The following is a 16,388-nucleotide window of genomic DNA, read 5'->3' on the forward strand; positions in this document are numbered from 1 at the left end:
TCATTTTTGGCAGTGATTGACATTTGCGGTTAGGTGAAGCAGGAAAAAATTAATACAAAGGTAACCAGGAAAAGTATGAAAGTTTCCATAGATTCAATTATATTAAACAGAGATTGTTTTGACCAGGAGAGCCATAAATCAGACAATTAGAAATAGCTGTACGTAGAGTTTGAATGTCTTATTCTTTATTAAAGTTCTCAGAATTTGTCATCTGACTCCCTGGTAACTGTTTTTACGTGCTTAGTTTGTAACAGCTAACCAGCTTTTCTTATTTCTTTGCCTAATTCTACTTGATGTATATTCCTATTCAAGGTAAAGGAGGGGCTGTTACTCCAGCAACTTTTAGACATTCAGGGGCTATTTCATTAGAGGGGATTTTGTTCTCTAGTCAAGAAATTATTTTGTACAACTTCATTGGAATTATGCGAATTAATAAACCTGAGGTACAGGTGTCTAACAATCCCACCACCTTTTGATCACCAAAACAAACATGTAAGGAGAGATAAACAGGAAATCCAGCCACAGTAAACCTTTTTTGTTCCTTAATTAATAAACACCAGGGGGGTCTGCTTCGAGCTAGCCTTTCCATGAAATTTAGACTATTATAAGGCACTTGGACTCCATCCTCATTGACCATTCTAATGCCACCCTCATTATATGCTCCTGTATAAGGCAATGGGGGATCTGGAACCCTCTGGAGACTATTAGCTCTTCTTGGGGGATACCATAATTTGCCATTAATCCAATATGCTGCCCAGGGGTATCCCTGGGCTGTGGGTAGGGGTCTATATAGTTTTTTCTTGTTTTCTTGAAAGACTCTTTGTTTCTATGGGTAAGGAACAGGCGTGGGAAAGCCTGCCAATAACTCAGCCTGTTGTAACTGATTCATGAATTCTTTTATGGGAACAATCGGGCATAGTTTCTTACTCAGGTTTATAAACACCTTGTTTAAACAATTTGGGCATGATTCAATAGTCTAGGGAGAACTAGTTGTCCCTTCAGAATTTCTCTCAAAGTTAATCGTTGACTCACTTCGAGACTTTTTCTCCTCATGGCCTGTTCTTATGGGAATCAGGGTACAAAGTCAGACCATGATCAGTATTAGCAAGGAAATTATTAAGAGCAATCCCCAGGAAAATTACTGCCCCCCTTTGTATGCCACGCTCTCTTCCAGGAAGATGGATTCTTTGAATTCCCTCTTTCCATGTTCGGACCTTGTCAAAAAAACATGGTTGGAAGAGGGCGTGGCAGCCCCTGTCTTTGTATCTCTTTAGTTGTAGCTGTGCAGTGGGCATTGTCATCAAAGAGGGCCCCCTGGCCATGTTTTGGGGACAGCAGTTTCTTCTGGTTTCTTCCTTGCAGTCGAAGCCGCTGTTAGCTTTTCCCTCTCTCCTTGACAACCTCGGAATGTGATGTAGGACATTATGTAGCATGATGTGGCTGTGCTACTGGGGAGACCCTAGTTAGGGGGCTCCTTCTCCTTGGTTCTTGCCTCGCTCACAGGAGAATTCAGACGAGAGACAAACACGTGTGATGGAGCGAGAGAGCAAGTCTGTTGATGAAACACGAGAGCACAAAGCTGCCAGTAGGCGCCCGCCAGTCTGAATGCCCCACGTACAGAGGAACTGCAGTTGTCAGTGAGTTTGTTCTGTGCACTAGAGCAGCTGGCTGCAAGCGGGCGCTCAGCTGATCTGAGTGCGCCGACTATTGGGGTTCAGGGGTAGTATACTTGAGTCAGCTTCTAGGTTCCCCTCCTCCTTCCCTTCTAGAGCTTAGGATCAGAACACGGTTTTAAAGGGTTTCTTTCCCAGCTGGTGGAAACAGTGCGTACAGAATTTCCAGGGCTCTCCTCCTGCACTGCCGGGTCAGCAGTGAGGCACGTCTCCTTTCTGTTTCTCGCCTCTCGTGTTGGGTTCTTCGGTGTGCTGTGCTGGACAGGGGCCCGCCTTGTTTCCCCCGGGGCTGCTCCCTAACAGGACGGCGGGGCTCCTGGCTCTTGGCGCTCCTTTATGCCACCAGATTAACACCAGTGCACTTGCTTTTGCATGCTTCCCTCCCGTTGACTTAGTCTGACCCTTGGGGAAACTAGAAATGCTTTTAGTGTAAAATCACCCAGAAGCCCTTGGAGTACTTCAGATTTGGATAACTGGTGAGCTCGCACTCTCACATGAGATATTATTTACAATTACCTGACAAGATTTATCTCTTCTTTATTTCTTCGTATGTGATAAAGTGTTGTCACACAGTTCAGGGAAACTATACGTTATGTGTCAAGTTTCAGTGGTGACTTCATGTTCAAGCCACCATCAACCTAACTTGGCCTTTCTGCCTAAGTTAGGGTTACTGATAAAGGGTGAGTGTTTCAAGGTTTCTTTTTCAACTTTAAATAATTTCAAAAAATGTATTATGAAGCAAATATTGATAAGTACAAAGTAGAACATGACAATTACTGGTAATTCTATCACTGAGCATTACAATGAACATTTTGATGTATTACTTTTAGTCTTTTCTGTGTTTACATGTGTATTTGCTCTTATAAAAACCAGTTATATTGCTTTTTTAAAAAAGATTTTATGTATTTATTTTTAGAGAGAGGGGAAGAGAAGGATAAAGAGGAGAGAAACATCAGTGTGTGGTTGCCTCTCACATGCCCCCCACTGGGGACCTGGCCCACAACCCAGGCACGTGCCCTGAGTGGGAATCAAACCAGTGACCCTTTGGTTTGCAGACCGGCACTCAGTCCATTGAGCCACAGCAGCCAGGGCTTTTAGTCTTTTTATTTTATTTATTTATTTTTTAAAAATATCTATTGATCAAGTACAGTTGTCTCCATTTTCCCGCCACCACTTTTCCCTGCCCCACCTACCCCTACCTCCCACCCTCAATCCTACCTCTGGTTGTGTTGCTTTATAACCTTTTTAACTCCAGTATGTATCAAGAGCAAATTTATGTCATTTATATTTTTTTGGCTGCTGTGTTGAATGCGTGCATACAACTGTGCTGTCGGGTGGGTGTGTGCGTTCCATTGGTGTTCTGCTGTTGCCCACGGGGACTGTCCCTTCGGTCAGTACTGCTGGGATGGTCATCCTCACGAACAAATCCTGAGCACATCCCTGGTTATTTCTTTAGGAAGAATTCCTGGGAATAGAATGTCTGCTCAGACTTTTAAGCTTTTATATTGTTAGCTTATTTTCCCCAAAGAATGTGCCAGCTCATGCTTCACGTAGCAGCGCTCTGGGCGCGTCCCTGCACCTTCCTGGTGCTGGACGAGAGCTGCCCTGACCTCCCCGGGGACAGAGAGGAAATGGTGCCTCACTGTTCGCTTTTGCCTTTCTGCAGGCTTTCTGTGAAGAGCTGGAGTCGATGATACAGGAGCAATTTAAGAAGGGGAAGAACCCCACCGGCCTGCTGGCCTTGCAGCAGATTGCCGATTTTATGACCACGACTGTTCCCAACGTCTACCCGGCAGCCCCGCAAGGGGGGCTGGCCGCCCTGAACATGAGTGAGTAGCTCCGGGCCCCGCGTGCTGTCTCCTTCCGGGAGGACTCTCCGGACACTTTCTTAGGCGAAGTCGGTGTGATACAGAGAATGGAGGTTTCTGAAGGTTAATGTGCTTTAGTTATAGGAAAAAATAGGCTGTAAGCCTGAAAGTGTCTTGATGTAGAGAGCTCATCTTTATGAGCCCGAGAGACTGACTTCTCAGGTAGGCGACTTTCTCACACGGCTTCCCGTGCGTGGCCTGAGAGAGCCACACTAACAGGGACGACGTGCCCGTGGAGCGGCGCACTGGCTTCGCCTGAACTCGCTTTGGTGAGGCCGGCGATCTCACCCACCACTTCTCTCTGCAGCTTGCAAGTGAGTGAGACACAGAGAAACTCCGTGAACTGGGTGCACGAATGTGAGAGCGTGAGCAAAGAACGGGTAGCTGTGCAGCGTGGAGTCCAGGGTCACTGCAGCCGCACCGCAGCTCACGTGGCCTCCTGGGTACCAGGCCCTGGGTCCAGCTCTGGCGGGCCCCGCTGGATGGACAGCTTTTGAGAGACCAGTGCCAGAATGTCGCCTGGCGTTTGCTCTTTACCTGTCCTGTCCATGGTACTTTTAGAAGTTGACTGACATTCATCAGAGTGATATCTCTTTCATGTCTAGAGACATGTAATTTATTAGCACAAACCTCCATCCTGAAGGCCTGGCTAGTGTAGTTCAGTCGCTTAATTTGGTTTTCTTAGTTTGGATGTGAAGTTTCTGGCTCATGTTTTCCTATATGCTATATGATTAAAAAAAGATTGTATTTATTATTTTTTTTAGAGAAAGAGGAAGGCAATGAGAAAGAGAGGGAGAGAAACATCAATGTGTGGTTGCCCCTCATGAGCCCCCAGCTGGGGACCTGGCCCACAGTGCAGGCCTGTGCCCTGACTGGGAATCGAACCAGTGACTCTTTGGTTTGCAGGCCAGCAATCTATCCACTGAGCTACAACAGCTGGGCCCTATATGCTGTATCTTAAATACATGATGCATTTTATTCTGGCCCAAAACATGGTTATTAAAATTTGAAGACCTTTCCATGAAAATGACTTGGTCCCATTTCCTGGATGTGCATACTGTTTTTCTAGAGTCTAACAAGTTCACCAGTGTGTGTCTTGGTGTTGGTTGTTCTGGGTTAATTTCACCAGCTGATGTGCCCGTGCACAGTTCTTTGATTTAGCAGTATTGTCTTGAATTGGTATCTGGTATTTATTCTGTTGCCTCGATTTTGGTTTCTTCAGAGGTTCCTATTACATGCATGCTGGGTGTTCTTGGTGTTTTAAAAACATTTTTTTATTGGTTTGAGAGGGAGAAAGGGAGAAGGATAGAGAGAGAAACATGGATTTGTTGTCCCATTTACCAGTGCATTCATCGGTTGCTGCTTGTACGTGCTCTGACTGGGGATCGAACTCGCAGTTGTGGTGGCCGAGACGCCGCCGCAACCAGCCGAGCCACCTGGGCAGGGCTCTGTGTGTCTTCCTTGACTGTCACTGTCCTCAAGTCCTTTTTATCATGTCCTTCATTTTTTTATGATTTAAAAACTTTTTTCTTCCTTCTTTAACTTTTCTTCACCTTCTTGTTTAGTATTTATTTTTAAAATTATTTTCTGTTTATACCTGACAGACCTAGGTAGGCCTAGCAGGAACGGAAAATCAGCAGGCAGGAAAGCTGTACCATGGGAAACTAGCCTGGGAAATGCCTGCCTGGGAAGCTCCCTGCTGACCCTGCCGACCCTGCCCAGGACAAACAGATACCCGGCTGAGATTGGGGTCTGGGGTCGGCCGATCTGGCATAACAGGATGCAGCTTCAGCCTGTTTAACTCGAGCCTGACAAGATGTATTAAGAACAACGGTCAGCAGAAACGGCACCCAGCGTCCGGTTCTAACCAGTCAGACTCCGGCACCCCAACCAGTCACCCTTTGCGGGTGTTTGCGCTTAAAAACCCTGCCCCAAGAGCAACCGAGCGAGTCCTGACCTCCCTGGGTTGGCTCCCCAGCCTCTCTAGGTTGTCCCCGCTTTCCCCTTATTCCCGCTAATAAACCCTGCTCCTTAGCTCACTGAGTCCATCTGGTTTCTTGAGTGACTCCGACCTAACAGTACCTAATCTCTTTTATGCTATAGCTCTCATTTCTGAATTTTCCTGATTATATTAAATGTATTTTTCTCCCTCAATATTAACGCCTTTCTCTACCTTGTTGTGAAATAAGAGTTTATTGTCTTCATCTGTTTGGTGGACGTCTTATTTGTGTGCTTTCGTTATCTGTAGGGATGAGATTCTGACTTCTTTTATTATGTAATTTTTATATGGTATGAGCACAATATTTTTCCTTTTTTTTTTTTTCTGCATGAACTTGGTTTTCCCGGAGGGGTCTGCCTCAGGAAAGTGTCTCTAATGTTGTGGCTCTGGAGCCCCCTCTTTGCCCCCTGAAGAGCGGAGAGGGTGGTGGCTGGTGGGGTGAGTTAGGCTCCGCCCCCTCCCGTGCTTTCACCTGACCCTCTCTCTCCAGTCCTTCTCCTTTCCTTTCTTGGTAGTCTGCGGTACTCAGCGTGGGTTCCTATTTCTACACATTTCTTGGTGTGAGGCCTTGTCCTGAAAGACAGTTTTGGGCGGTTTGCTTGGACTCGGGCGCGAGGAGCCCTCCTGGCCTCAGCTCCCTCTGCACTGGCGCGCTGTGTGTCCTGGGGAGCTCCTGCGGGTCCTCTCAGGAGCCTCGGGGCTGGCAGTCGGGCCCTGCCAGCGTCCTGCACTCTGTCGGGACAGCCCTGCCCTTGTGTTTTCAGTGCCCTGGGCTCGCTACCCAGGGTATCGTGGAAGTCGTCCTCGTGTCTGGGTTTTGCTGCCCTAGTTACCGTAGTCAGTTTTTTGTGTGGGGCTGAGACAGAGATTTAAGGAGATTCTAAAACTAGGCTGCCACTACCACCATCTTCTGAAAAATCTTCTAAAAAACAGTTTTAAAAAATTAAAGATATAAAATAGAAGATTAATATATACTGATTTATACTTTTCTGTATGCTTAAGATAGTTCCCAAATGGAAGACTGGGATCAGCCCCCACTGGCGGGGCTCAGCGGCCTGAGCGCCAGCCTGCGAACCAAAGGGTCTCCAGTTCGATTCCCAGTCGGGGCTACTGACTGCCCTGACTGGGGTGCAGGCCAGGTCCCCAGTTGGCAACCACACACTGATGCTCCTCTCCCTCTCTTTCTCCCTCTCCCCTATATAAAAATGAATAAATAAAAGACATTTTCTAAAAAAAAAATTCAGTCTCTCACCACTCTCTGTGTTTGCAGATGTCTGTTATCAAACTGAAGGTGTTTCCTTCTATTTCCGGTTTGCCGAGTGCTTTTGTCCAAAAGGGTGTTGGGTTTATGAAGTGCGTGTTCTGCACCTGTTAAAATGATTCCTTGGCTTTTCCTCTTTAGTTTGGCATGGTGAGCTATGTCAGTTGGGTTTCGAATGCTGAACTAACCTCGCATTCCTGAGTTAAACCCTCCCAGTCATGATGTCTTCTTTCCATGTGTTGTGGGATTATTTACTAGTCTTCTGCTAATTATTCTTGAGTCTGTGTTTATGATGGGTATTAGTATGTTTTTTCTTCCGATGTCACGTAATGCGGATGTCTGTGTGCTCTTGCTGTCAAGGCAGTGCTGGGCCAGGTGGGGTGAGCTGGAAAGGGTTCTGGGAGACTGTGTGTAGAACTGGTGCTATTTCTTCCTTAAATGTGGGATGGAATTCACAGCACAGCCATCCGGGCCTGGAGTTAGGGCTACTCAGGACACCTGTTTCTTATGGAGTGAGCTTTCTTGGCTTGTGTCTTTTAAGGAATTTGTCTATTTTATCTAAGTTAAAAAATTTGCTGGAATAGTTGCTCACATTATCCTGGTATTATGCTTTCAATGTCTGAGAGATTGGTGGTGGTGTCCCCGTCCTCTCGTCCATGGTGGTGATGTGCATGGTGGCTGTGTCTTGTTGGTGAGTCTAGAGGTGTACTTTGTTTTGTTTTGTTTTCATGATTTTATTTCATTTTTAATCTCAAGATTAAATGTTTTTCTCTACTTTTCTGTTTGGTAATCCGCTTTTATCTTTATTATTACTTTTTTTAAAGATGTATTTATTTATTTTTAGAGAGGGAAGGGGGGGAGAAAGAGAGAGAGAGAGAGAAACATCAATGTGCGGTTGCTGGGGGCCGTGGCCTGCAACCCAGGCATGTGCCCTGTCTGGGAATCGAACCTGCGATGCTTTGGTTCGCAGCCTGCGCTCAATCCACTGAGCTACACCAGCCAGGGTATTATTACTTTTTGATTTTGGATTTAATTTGCTCTTCCTAGTTTCATAAGGTAGGAACTTAGATCATTTTTTTTAAAAACCTGTTTCCTTCCTTCTGAGTTTTGCTTTATTGCATCCCACAAGTTTTGCTACTTTTTTGTTGCAAATTTCAATTTAATTGTATTGTTAGGGAATATAGTCTTTATGAAATAGTCTCTGAGTTTTGGAGACTGACTTTATGTTGCAGTATGGAAGATTAATGTTTCAGCTATTATTCGATTTACATTTGGTAAGAAATACTAAATCTTTGAGTTTTCCTTTTCTTGACTCCAGGTCTTGGCATGGTGACTCCTGTGAATGACCTGAGAGGGTCCGATTCGATCGCCTATGACAAAGGGGAGAAGTTGCTGCGCTGTAAACTGGCGGCACTTTACAGGCTGGCAGACCTGTTTGGGTGGTCTCAGCTCATCTACAACCACATCACGGTGAGTGTCGGATGGGACAGTGACTGGTGACTGAGCGATTAACAGGCTGGTGTGCGTCTGGTGCCACCTCTTCTGTTCAGGAGGGGGGGAAGCCGCTGCGTCGAAGGAAATCTTGGAACAGCTTCCTGCTGATTCCTGGCTGCAGAGTATAGTGATCTGAGAACTAGCCAGTTTGAATGAACAACTATGAGAACAGTAGTTTAAAACTTCCTTCTTGCATGCTAAGCTGGTAAATGCACGTTTAGCAAAATTAGGAAGTTCTTAAAATCTTTTTATGCCTAAAAACTGAAGAATGAAGCTGTGTACTTTCCTTCTGTCTCTTATTTTACTTCTTTAGCTACTTTGGTTTTTAGCCATTTTCAGCACTATCAGGACCTCTATTCAACCCTGGTTGCAATAAATACTTCTTGGGCGCCAGCTCTGCGTATTTGCTGTCCTGCGCCTGGCACTGTTCTCACTCTGGGCCACAGCAGGGCGCGGAGCAGGCCCTGCCTCTGTGGGTCTTCCTTTCTGCGGCCCAGGCCGTCAGCCCGCAGTCACTCCCTGTGCTGTCCAGACGGACGTCATGGCCCGTCATCTCGGGAGCGCTCTTTGCCGACACCGCCCCCCCCTTCCCTGAGCCTGAGCGCCAGGTCCGCCCGCACAGCAGAGCCACTGGCCCTCCCCCTCGATGTGCAGCGGGTCTGCAAGGGGCCCACCACGCTCCCTGGCAGCTGTAGGACACCGCCCTCGGGTGCGCTCAGACGTCCTGCTGTTTCTCCTCTGCTTGAAATTCCTGACCTCCTCCTCCCAGCACGTGACCTCGTTGTGTCACCGAGAAAACGGGAGCTGCTCGCTGATGTCTGAGACCCCCTTGCTCCTGCCCGCCTGCCCCCCGCCCTGCCGTGGAGTCCCGTTCCCCTCTGCTGTCTTCGGCTCCCAGTGCGTCGGGCGTCGCTCTTTTTCTCGCTGCTCTTTTGCGGTGCTAGCCTCTTCGAATTGCTTTCCTCCTTTGACTTTGAAACTTGTTCCAATCCTTGCTTTCTTATTTCATTTCTTTTATTGGATATTTTTAATTATTAATACTATGCCTGCTTTTGGTAACAGGTGCCCCTTACACAGATGACTAAGGAAGGAGTCATAACCTCACTGTACTCTCATTTTTGGGGCAGTCAGGGTTGGCGGCCATTTGGACCGTCCTTCCCTTTTGTCTGTGCTCGGCTCACACGCGGAAGCGGGCCTGCCGCGCGGACTCAGCCTGCGGTGCCGACGCTCCGTCCTGGACGGCCAGGAAGGCCGAGCCTCTGGGGTGGGGGTCCGGGGCCCACCCTGGTAGCCAGAGCACCGTGCTTCCGGGACGCAGGACGGGCCTTGCCGGGTTACCGAGCCACCCTCCCCGTCCGCCTGCTCTCCGTGTTGCCACTGAAGTGACCCGCTCAGAGCGCAGACCTGACGCTGCCGTGGTGACGCTGCCGTGCTCGTGGACTGTCGCCCAGCCCAGCACATCTTCATTCCCCCACAGCGGTGACCTCAGCCATACCGTGCCTTTATGTCTGGCACCCACGTGTGCCCTCGGTCTTCGTCGGCTCCGTGACGGAGCCCCTGCTGTGTCTTCTGTGTGTGTCCCCGGGGCCAGGGAGGCGCTGGGCACGGAGTGGGTGCATGCGGACTCCCAGGTGACGGCCGAATGAAGTCCCGAGCCTCGGCCAGTGGGGCTCGGTTGGTTGGAATGTCATGCTGTAAACCATAGGGCCGTGGGTTCCCTTCCTGATTAGGGCACGTACCTAGGTTGGGGGTTCATTCCCCAGTTGGGGCACGCGCAGGAGGCAGCTGATTGATGTTTCTCTCAGCTTGATGTTTCTCTCTCTCTCTTTCTCTCTCTCTCTCTCTCGAATCAAAAATAAAAAGCAGTGAAGTATTTAAAGATTTTTAAAATGTATTTATTTTTAGAGAGTGGGGAAGGGGGGAAGAAAGAGAGAAAAACATCATTGTGAGAGATACATTGATTGGCTGCCTCTCGTAGGCCCCCAAGTGGGAACCTGGCCCCCACCCCAGGCATGTGTCTGGGAATTGAACTGGTGACCTTTCGGTTTGCAGGGTGGTGCTCAATCCACTGAGCCACACTAGGCAGGGGAAAACACCAAAGTATATTTTAGAAGTCGTCAAACGGGAACTCCACAGTGCCTTTTGACATTGGGTCGTTGGGTCCAGTCAGCCCTCCAAGCTGCCAGCTCTGTCCCTGCGCCCGCGTGACCGTGGCGGCACCTGGGGCTGACTGCGCTCGGCCGGTGCTCTGTGTGGGGGTTCAGTGGGACGCCGCTGCCTGGAAGCTGGTCCATGAGAATGTGATGGCTGTGGCGGGACATTTTATCCTTGGCTTCGGTAACAGTATCACATTCTTGAGAAGTTTAAAGTTCTTTTTACCACTAGTCCTATTATGAATGATATTTAAATAAGTTTGAATTGCCTAAATTGCTTGTGTTTCCCCCCCTTTAGTTATTTAGGACTTTGCCAAATTAGTGAAGTGTTTTCTGTTAGTGATCTGTTTGGGACTTACTCCTGAGTAAAAAAAGAAATTTAAGTTACCAAAATATTTCCTTTTTCTTGTGAACTAGAGAATCTTTTAGGAGGAAAGTTTTTGTTTTTTAATTACTTACGTCATTCATTTTTTTGTTTTATAGTCTAGGTGTTACCATGTAGGCAACAGAAAAGAAGTGTTAACAGTATTTGTCAGTGAGCCAGAGAAGTGGGCAGGCCATGGTGCCCTTCTTTGAAAGAGCGCTGTGGGGGTGCTCTGCTGCGAGGGTCAGGCATGCTCACCGGTGTCAGAGGCTTGTCTGAATTAGACCTCTGCTGTCGGACTGCACTGGATTTAGAGAGGCTTTGGGGCTTGTCAGAAGACAGGGTGGTCCCGTCAGCAGGTGGGCTGGCCGTCCTCCCTTGGGTGTACCTGGCTGGTGGCCGGTTTTTCAGGCCCTAAATGCCTCTTGGTGTCAGCGGAGTGCTAGGCGCGGCCCCAGGGCGGTCTGGAGTCTACCTCTGTGACCAGTGCCCTGTGTTTCTGGGATGCGGCAGCGTCTTTGCCAGAGACACTGGTTTTGAGTGAGTTACCTTAGGTGTGTGACGTTAGAATCTGCTCCCTGGACACAGAGAAGGGCCATCTGTTGTGCGGGAAGACGTGCGGGAAAGCCAGCACTGTCCTTCGGGGACTGGGACACGGACCGGCACGTCCTCCTCGCTTTTCACGTCACGTCTGTGGCTAGCACTTTGCTTCCGACTCAGAAAGTCGTATATTGTAAACTTTTTCCACTAAAGTATGTAGATCTGTTAGGCTCACTCCTAGAGATAACGTTAAGGAGATAAGTGAAAGAAGAAAACATGGTGTACAGATGTATTTGTTACAGCCTCGTCTGTCATAACGACGAGTTTTTCACTGTTTTCCCAGCAGTACGTGGGAAGTGGCTCGGTGCTTCGATACCAGTTTGAAGGAATGTTACAGTACACTAAAGGCCATGCAAAATATGATCATTACAAAGCAAAATGCAAATGTATAGTTTATAGCTGAATGAATTATGTATGTATATAGACAAAGAGAAAAGTGAATATAAATGATTGTGTGGTATTTTTTTAATGTGGAGCTTGATAATGTGCTTCTAAAATTTGTATGAAAGCCTACTTCCGGCCAAGATGGAGGTGTAGGTTACATATACTTTGCCATGTCGCACAACCAAAAGAAGGACAACAGCAAATTTAAAAAAGAACAACCAGAACTGCCAGAAAATCAAACTGTATGGAAGTCTGACAACCAAGGAGTTAAAGAAACACTCACCTAGACCGATAGGAGGGGTGGAGATGGGCAGCCGGGTGGACAAGACTCATAACGAGGCAGCGGCTGGTCCCACATTCATGTGCGGATAAACCGAGAACAGTGACTGGGGAATGAGACAGACCTGCAACCCATGGTTCCAGCGTGGGGAAATAAACCCTTAAGACCTCCGACTGAAGAAACCTCTGGGCGTTGAGGGAGCAGGAGAAACTCCCAGCCTCACAGGAGAATTCATTGGAGAGACCCACAGGGCCCTAGAATGTGCACAAACCCACACCCACCTGGGAATCAGCACCAGAAGGACCCCGTTTGTTTGTGGGTGGCGGGGGAATGGACTGAAAGCTGGCTGAAGGCTGAGCAAGTGGCATTGTTCCCCTCTCGGACCCCTCCACCATGTACAGTGCCCCAGTGCAGTGATGTGGGTGGCCCTGCCCTGGCGAATTCCTAAGGCTCCGCCCCTTACGACGTAATAGGCTCGCTGAGACAAAAGATGGCCCAAATGACAGAACAGACCAAAGCTCCAGAAAAAATACAATTAAGCAATGAAGAGATAGCCAACCTATCAGATGCACAGTTCAGAACACTGGTAATCAAGATGCTCACAGAATTGGTTGAGTGTGGTTGCAGAATAGAGGAAAAAGTGAAGGCTATGCAAAGTGAAATAGAGGAAAATGTACAGGCAACCAACAGTGACAGGAAGGAAACTGGAACTCAAATCAATGATTAAGACCAGAAGGAAGAAAGAAACATTCAACCAGAACAAAGTGAAGAAACAGGAATTTTTAAAAAATGAGGGGAGGCTTAGGAACATCCAGGACAACTTTAAACATTCCAACATCCGAATCATAGTGGTGCCAGAAGAAAAAGAGGAAGAGCAAGAAATGGAAAACTTATTTGAAAATATAATGAAGGAGAACTTCCCTAATGTGGTAAAGAAATAGACTTCCAGGAAGTCCAGGAAGCTCAGAGAGTCCCAAACAAGTTGGGCCCAAGGAAGCACACACCAAGGCACATCATAATTACATTACCCAAGATTAAAGAAAAGGAGAGAATCTTTAAAGTAGCAAGAGAAAAGGAAAGAGTTATCTACAAAGGAGTTCCCATGAGCCTGTCAGCTGATTTCTCAAAAGAAACCCTACTGGCAAGAATAGGCTGGAAAGAAGTATTCCAAGTCATGAAAGGCAAGGAATTAATCCAAGATTACTCTGTCCAGCAAAGCTTTCATGTAGAATGGAAGGGCAGATAAAGTGCTTCCCAGATAAGGTCAAGTTAAAGGAGTTCATCATCACTAAGCCCTTATTATATGAAATGTTAAAGGGACTTATCTAAGAAAAAGAAGATCAAAACTATGAATGGTAAAATGACAACAAACTCACAGCTATTAACAACCGAACCTCAAAACTAAAAACAATCTAAGCAAACACCTAGAACAGGAAGAGAATCACAGAAATGGTAATCTGTGGTAACATATGGAAGTTATCAGTGGGGAGGGGGAGGGGCGGATGGGGGAAACATACAGGGTTAAGGAGCATAATTGGTAGGTACAGAATAAGCAGGGGGAGGTCAAGAATAGTATAAGAAATGGAGAAGCCAAAGAACATATACGTATGACCCATGGACACGAACTAAGGCGGGGAGGAATATGGGTGGGAGGAGGGTGCAGGGCAGAGCTGAACAAAGGGGGGAAATGGGACAAATGTAATAGCATAATCAATACAATATATTTAAAAAATAAAACTTATATGGAAGAAAAACAGCAAGGAATAGCTATGACAAGCCTGAAGAACTAGGTAAGGAGCTTTTTTTCCTTATCAAATGTCAGACTTGTAAGTGATGGCAATGAAAGTAGTCTGCTTTGGGCAAAACAAAAGACAAGTGGACCGATGGGACGAAACAGAGCCGACGTTGCAGGTCAGTGGGGAAGGGTAGCCTAGCCAGTGGGTGGTGCTGGCCCATTTGGATTGAAAAGTCAGAACTGACAAAAGATATTTGCACCCTGTGTTCATGATAAGTATACACTGTGTATACTTACAAAGCAATCCCAGCGAATTGAGGAGTCCATGTGAAAGGCAATACTTTAAGAACTTCGGGACCAATATGGGTGAAAGTCATTGATCTTTTTAAACCTCTGACTTAAGGAAAGACGTCTTCAGACGTCTATCATAAGAGATGGATAAATTTGACTACATTAAAATGTACAAATTTATCATCATTAAAAGACACTGCAAGGAATATAAAAATAAAAGCTAAAACTGCCCTGGCTGGCGTAGCTCAGTGGATTGAGCACGGGCTGCGAACCAAAGTGTTGCAGGTTCAATTCCCAGGCAGGGCACATACCTGGGTTGCAGGCCACGGCCCCCAGCAACCACACATTGATGTTTCTCTCTCTCTCTCTCTCTCTTTCTCCCCCCCTTCCCTCTCTAAAAATAAATAAATTAAATCTTTTAAAAAAAGCTAAAATATGAACAATTTTACTTCACAGATAGCCAGCAGAAAATATCTAGAATCAGATAAAGAACTATCAGTAAGAAAAAGACAGCCCAGTATAATATGGAGCAAAAGACAAGAAAGGAATTTCACAGGAGAAATTAGAGTGGCTCATAAAAATATGAAAAGTTGCTTAACTCATTAGTAACCAGGAATTTACAAATTAAAACCACAGTGGAAAGGCATTTCGCAGACACCAGGTTTTAGTTTTTGAAGAAGATGCTTCTAGAGGCACGGAACTACCGAAGTCTTACTGGCGGTGCTGTGCCTTTCATTGGGCCCCTCGGGAAACACATATCACCCCCACTTTGTTCTCCGGAGAAATGTGGACATGCAACATGTACACTAGGAGATAGGTGTGAGGATGTTCCTAGCATTGATTGCTTATTTCTATTGGGGTAGCATTGGTTAATACAATTTATTATCATTTTTAAGTCACTTTTTGTTACTCTATTACAGTTGTCCAAAGTTTCCCCTTTGCCTTCCTCTGCCCACACCACGACCCGCCTCCCACCGTCCGTCCCACACCGTTGCCCCGGTCCGTGGGTCATTCACCCGTGTTCTTTGTCTAGTCCCTGCCCCTCCTGTCCACCGTTGTCCCCATTCCGCCTCCTCTCTGGTCACGGTCAGTCTGCTCCACGTTCCCACGCCCGTGTTTCTGTTTCGTCCGTTAGTTTATTTTGTTCATTGGTCCTCTTACAGGTGAGGTCATAGGGTGTTTGTCCGCTACAGCCTGGCTCATTTCGCTCAGCACAGTGGTTTTCAGTTCTTTCCGTGCTGCCGCAAAGGGCAGGGGCTCCTTGTGATCGGGAGGGTGGGGCACCTGCGTCTCCCCTGGGAGGCACCGTGTGGCCTTCCGGTAAAATTGTGGGCGTGTTCCCCTCCCGCTGCACCGCCAGCCTTGGTCTGTCCCAGCTTATTTCCAGTAATGTGTACTTTCCGGCGAACTACCTGTTCGTTTCAAGGGGGGGCCAATCTGGATAAGAGGGTCAGCTCTTCCCTGCTTGGTGCTGACGGCAGCGTTGTGTCCCTGATGCCCGCTTGCTGCCCCAGCGTCTGGTCTCCATGCTTGGCTGGCCTCAGTGGAATAGGGCCCTGGGAACCAGCGTGCCTTGTCTCCCTGAGAGAAGTGCTGGCCATTTCTCTGTCTGTGTTTCTCTTGTGGGCACGCATGCTGCAGGGGCTCTGGAGCCTGCCATGCCTCTCCTGCAGATCTTCAAGGTTGGCGGTGCTTGAGGTCCTGAAGGAGGCAGGGCCGAGTGCCCCCTTGCCTTCCCAGAGGTTTGATCTCCGCCAGGGCAGTCAGCTCTGTCTGGCTGTAAATGATCTGAGGTGCTCGACTCCTGCCCCTCCAGTTTCCAGCCCACTGCCACTGCAGCAGACGTAGTCCAGAGCTTTCCACTCGGAGCAGCCCCTGCCCCACCGTCTGCGCTGGGCCGGGGCCGAGAAAGCCCCCCGCTGTACACCTTTCTGATCTCCGCCCAGCTGCGTGCCGTGGGAGCAAACCGTGCCCTCGGTCCTTTCCCCTGGCTGGTAGGGCGGCTGCCCATGGGGCCCCTGCCCAACGCACCTCAGGCCCCCCTTGACAGAGTCTCTGCGGGCACCCCCACGGCAGCACCGAGTCTCTGTCCAGCTCCCTCGCACACCACCTCTCCAGAAAGACAGCTGTCTCACAGCCACCGCTGGCCTCGGCCTGCCCCTGCCGCCCGGCCGGGGTGCGGGTGGGATCCCTCTCTGGCACTCTGCTGTTGGTGTCCGCCGCTGCAGCTGCGGGTGTGCGGCTCGCCGTGTGTGTGTAGCCTGGATCTCCCCAGCTCTGTGCGTT

General features: G+C 48.0%; 1 protein-coding gene across 8 annotated transcripts in view; it reads left to right on the forward strand.

Annotated features, from left to right (window-relative positions):
* The window catches only part of ADD1 (adducin 1), a 76,509-nt gene that overhangs the window by 38,403 nt on the left and 21,718 nt on the right, over positions 1–16,388 (forward strand). For all 8 annotated transcript variants that reach the window (XM_045833991.1, XM_045833987.1, XM_045833995.1 and 5 more), the window contains 2 exons: positions 3,340–3,502; positions 8,120–8,271. In XM_045833991.1, coding sequence (XP_045689947.1) covers positions 3,340–3,502; positions 8,120–8,271 — 315 coding nt within the window. The remainder of the gene's footprint in view (positions 1–3,339; positions 3,503–8,119; positions 8,272–16,388) is intronic.

This window comes from Phyllostomus hastatus, unplaced genomic scaffold, assembly GCF_019186645.2.
Source record: "Phyllostomus hastatus isolate PE091 unplaced genomic scaffold, TTU_PhHast_1.1 phas_contig_196, whole genome shotgun sequence".
Classification (NCBI taxonomy): Eukaryota; Metazoa; Chordata; class Mammalia; order Chiroptera; family Phyllostomidae; genus Phyllostomus; species Phyllostomus hastatus.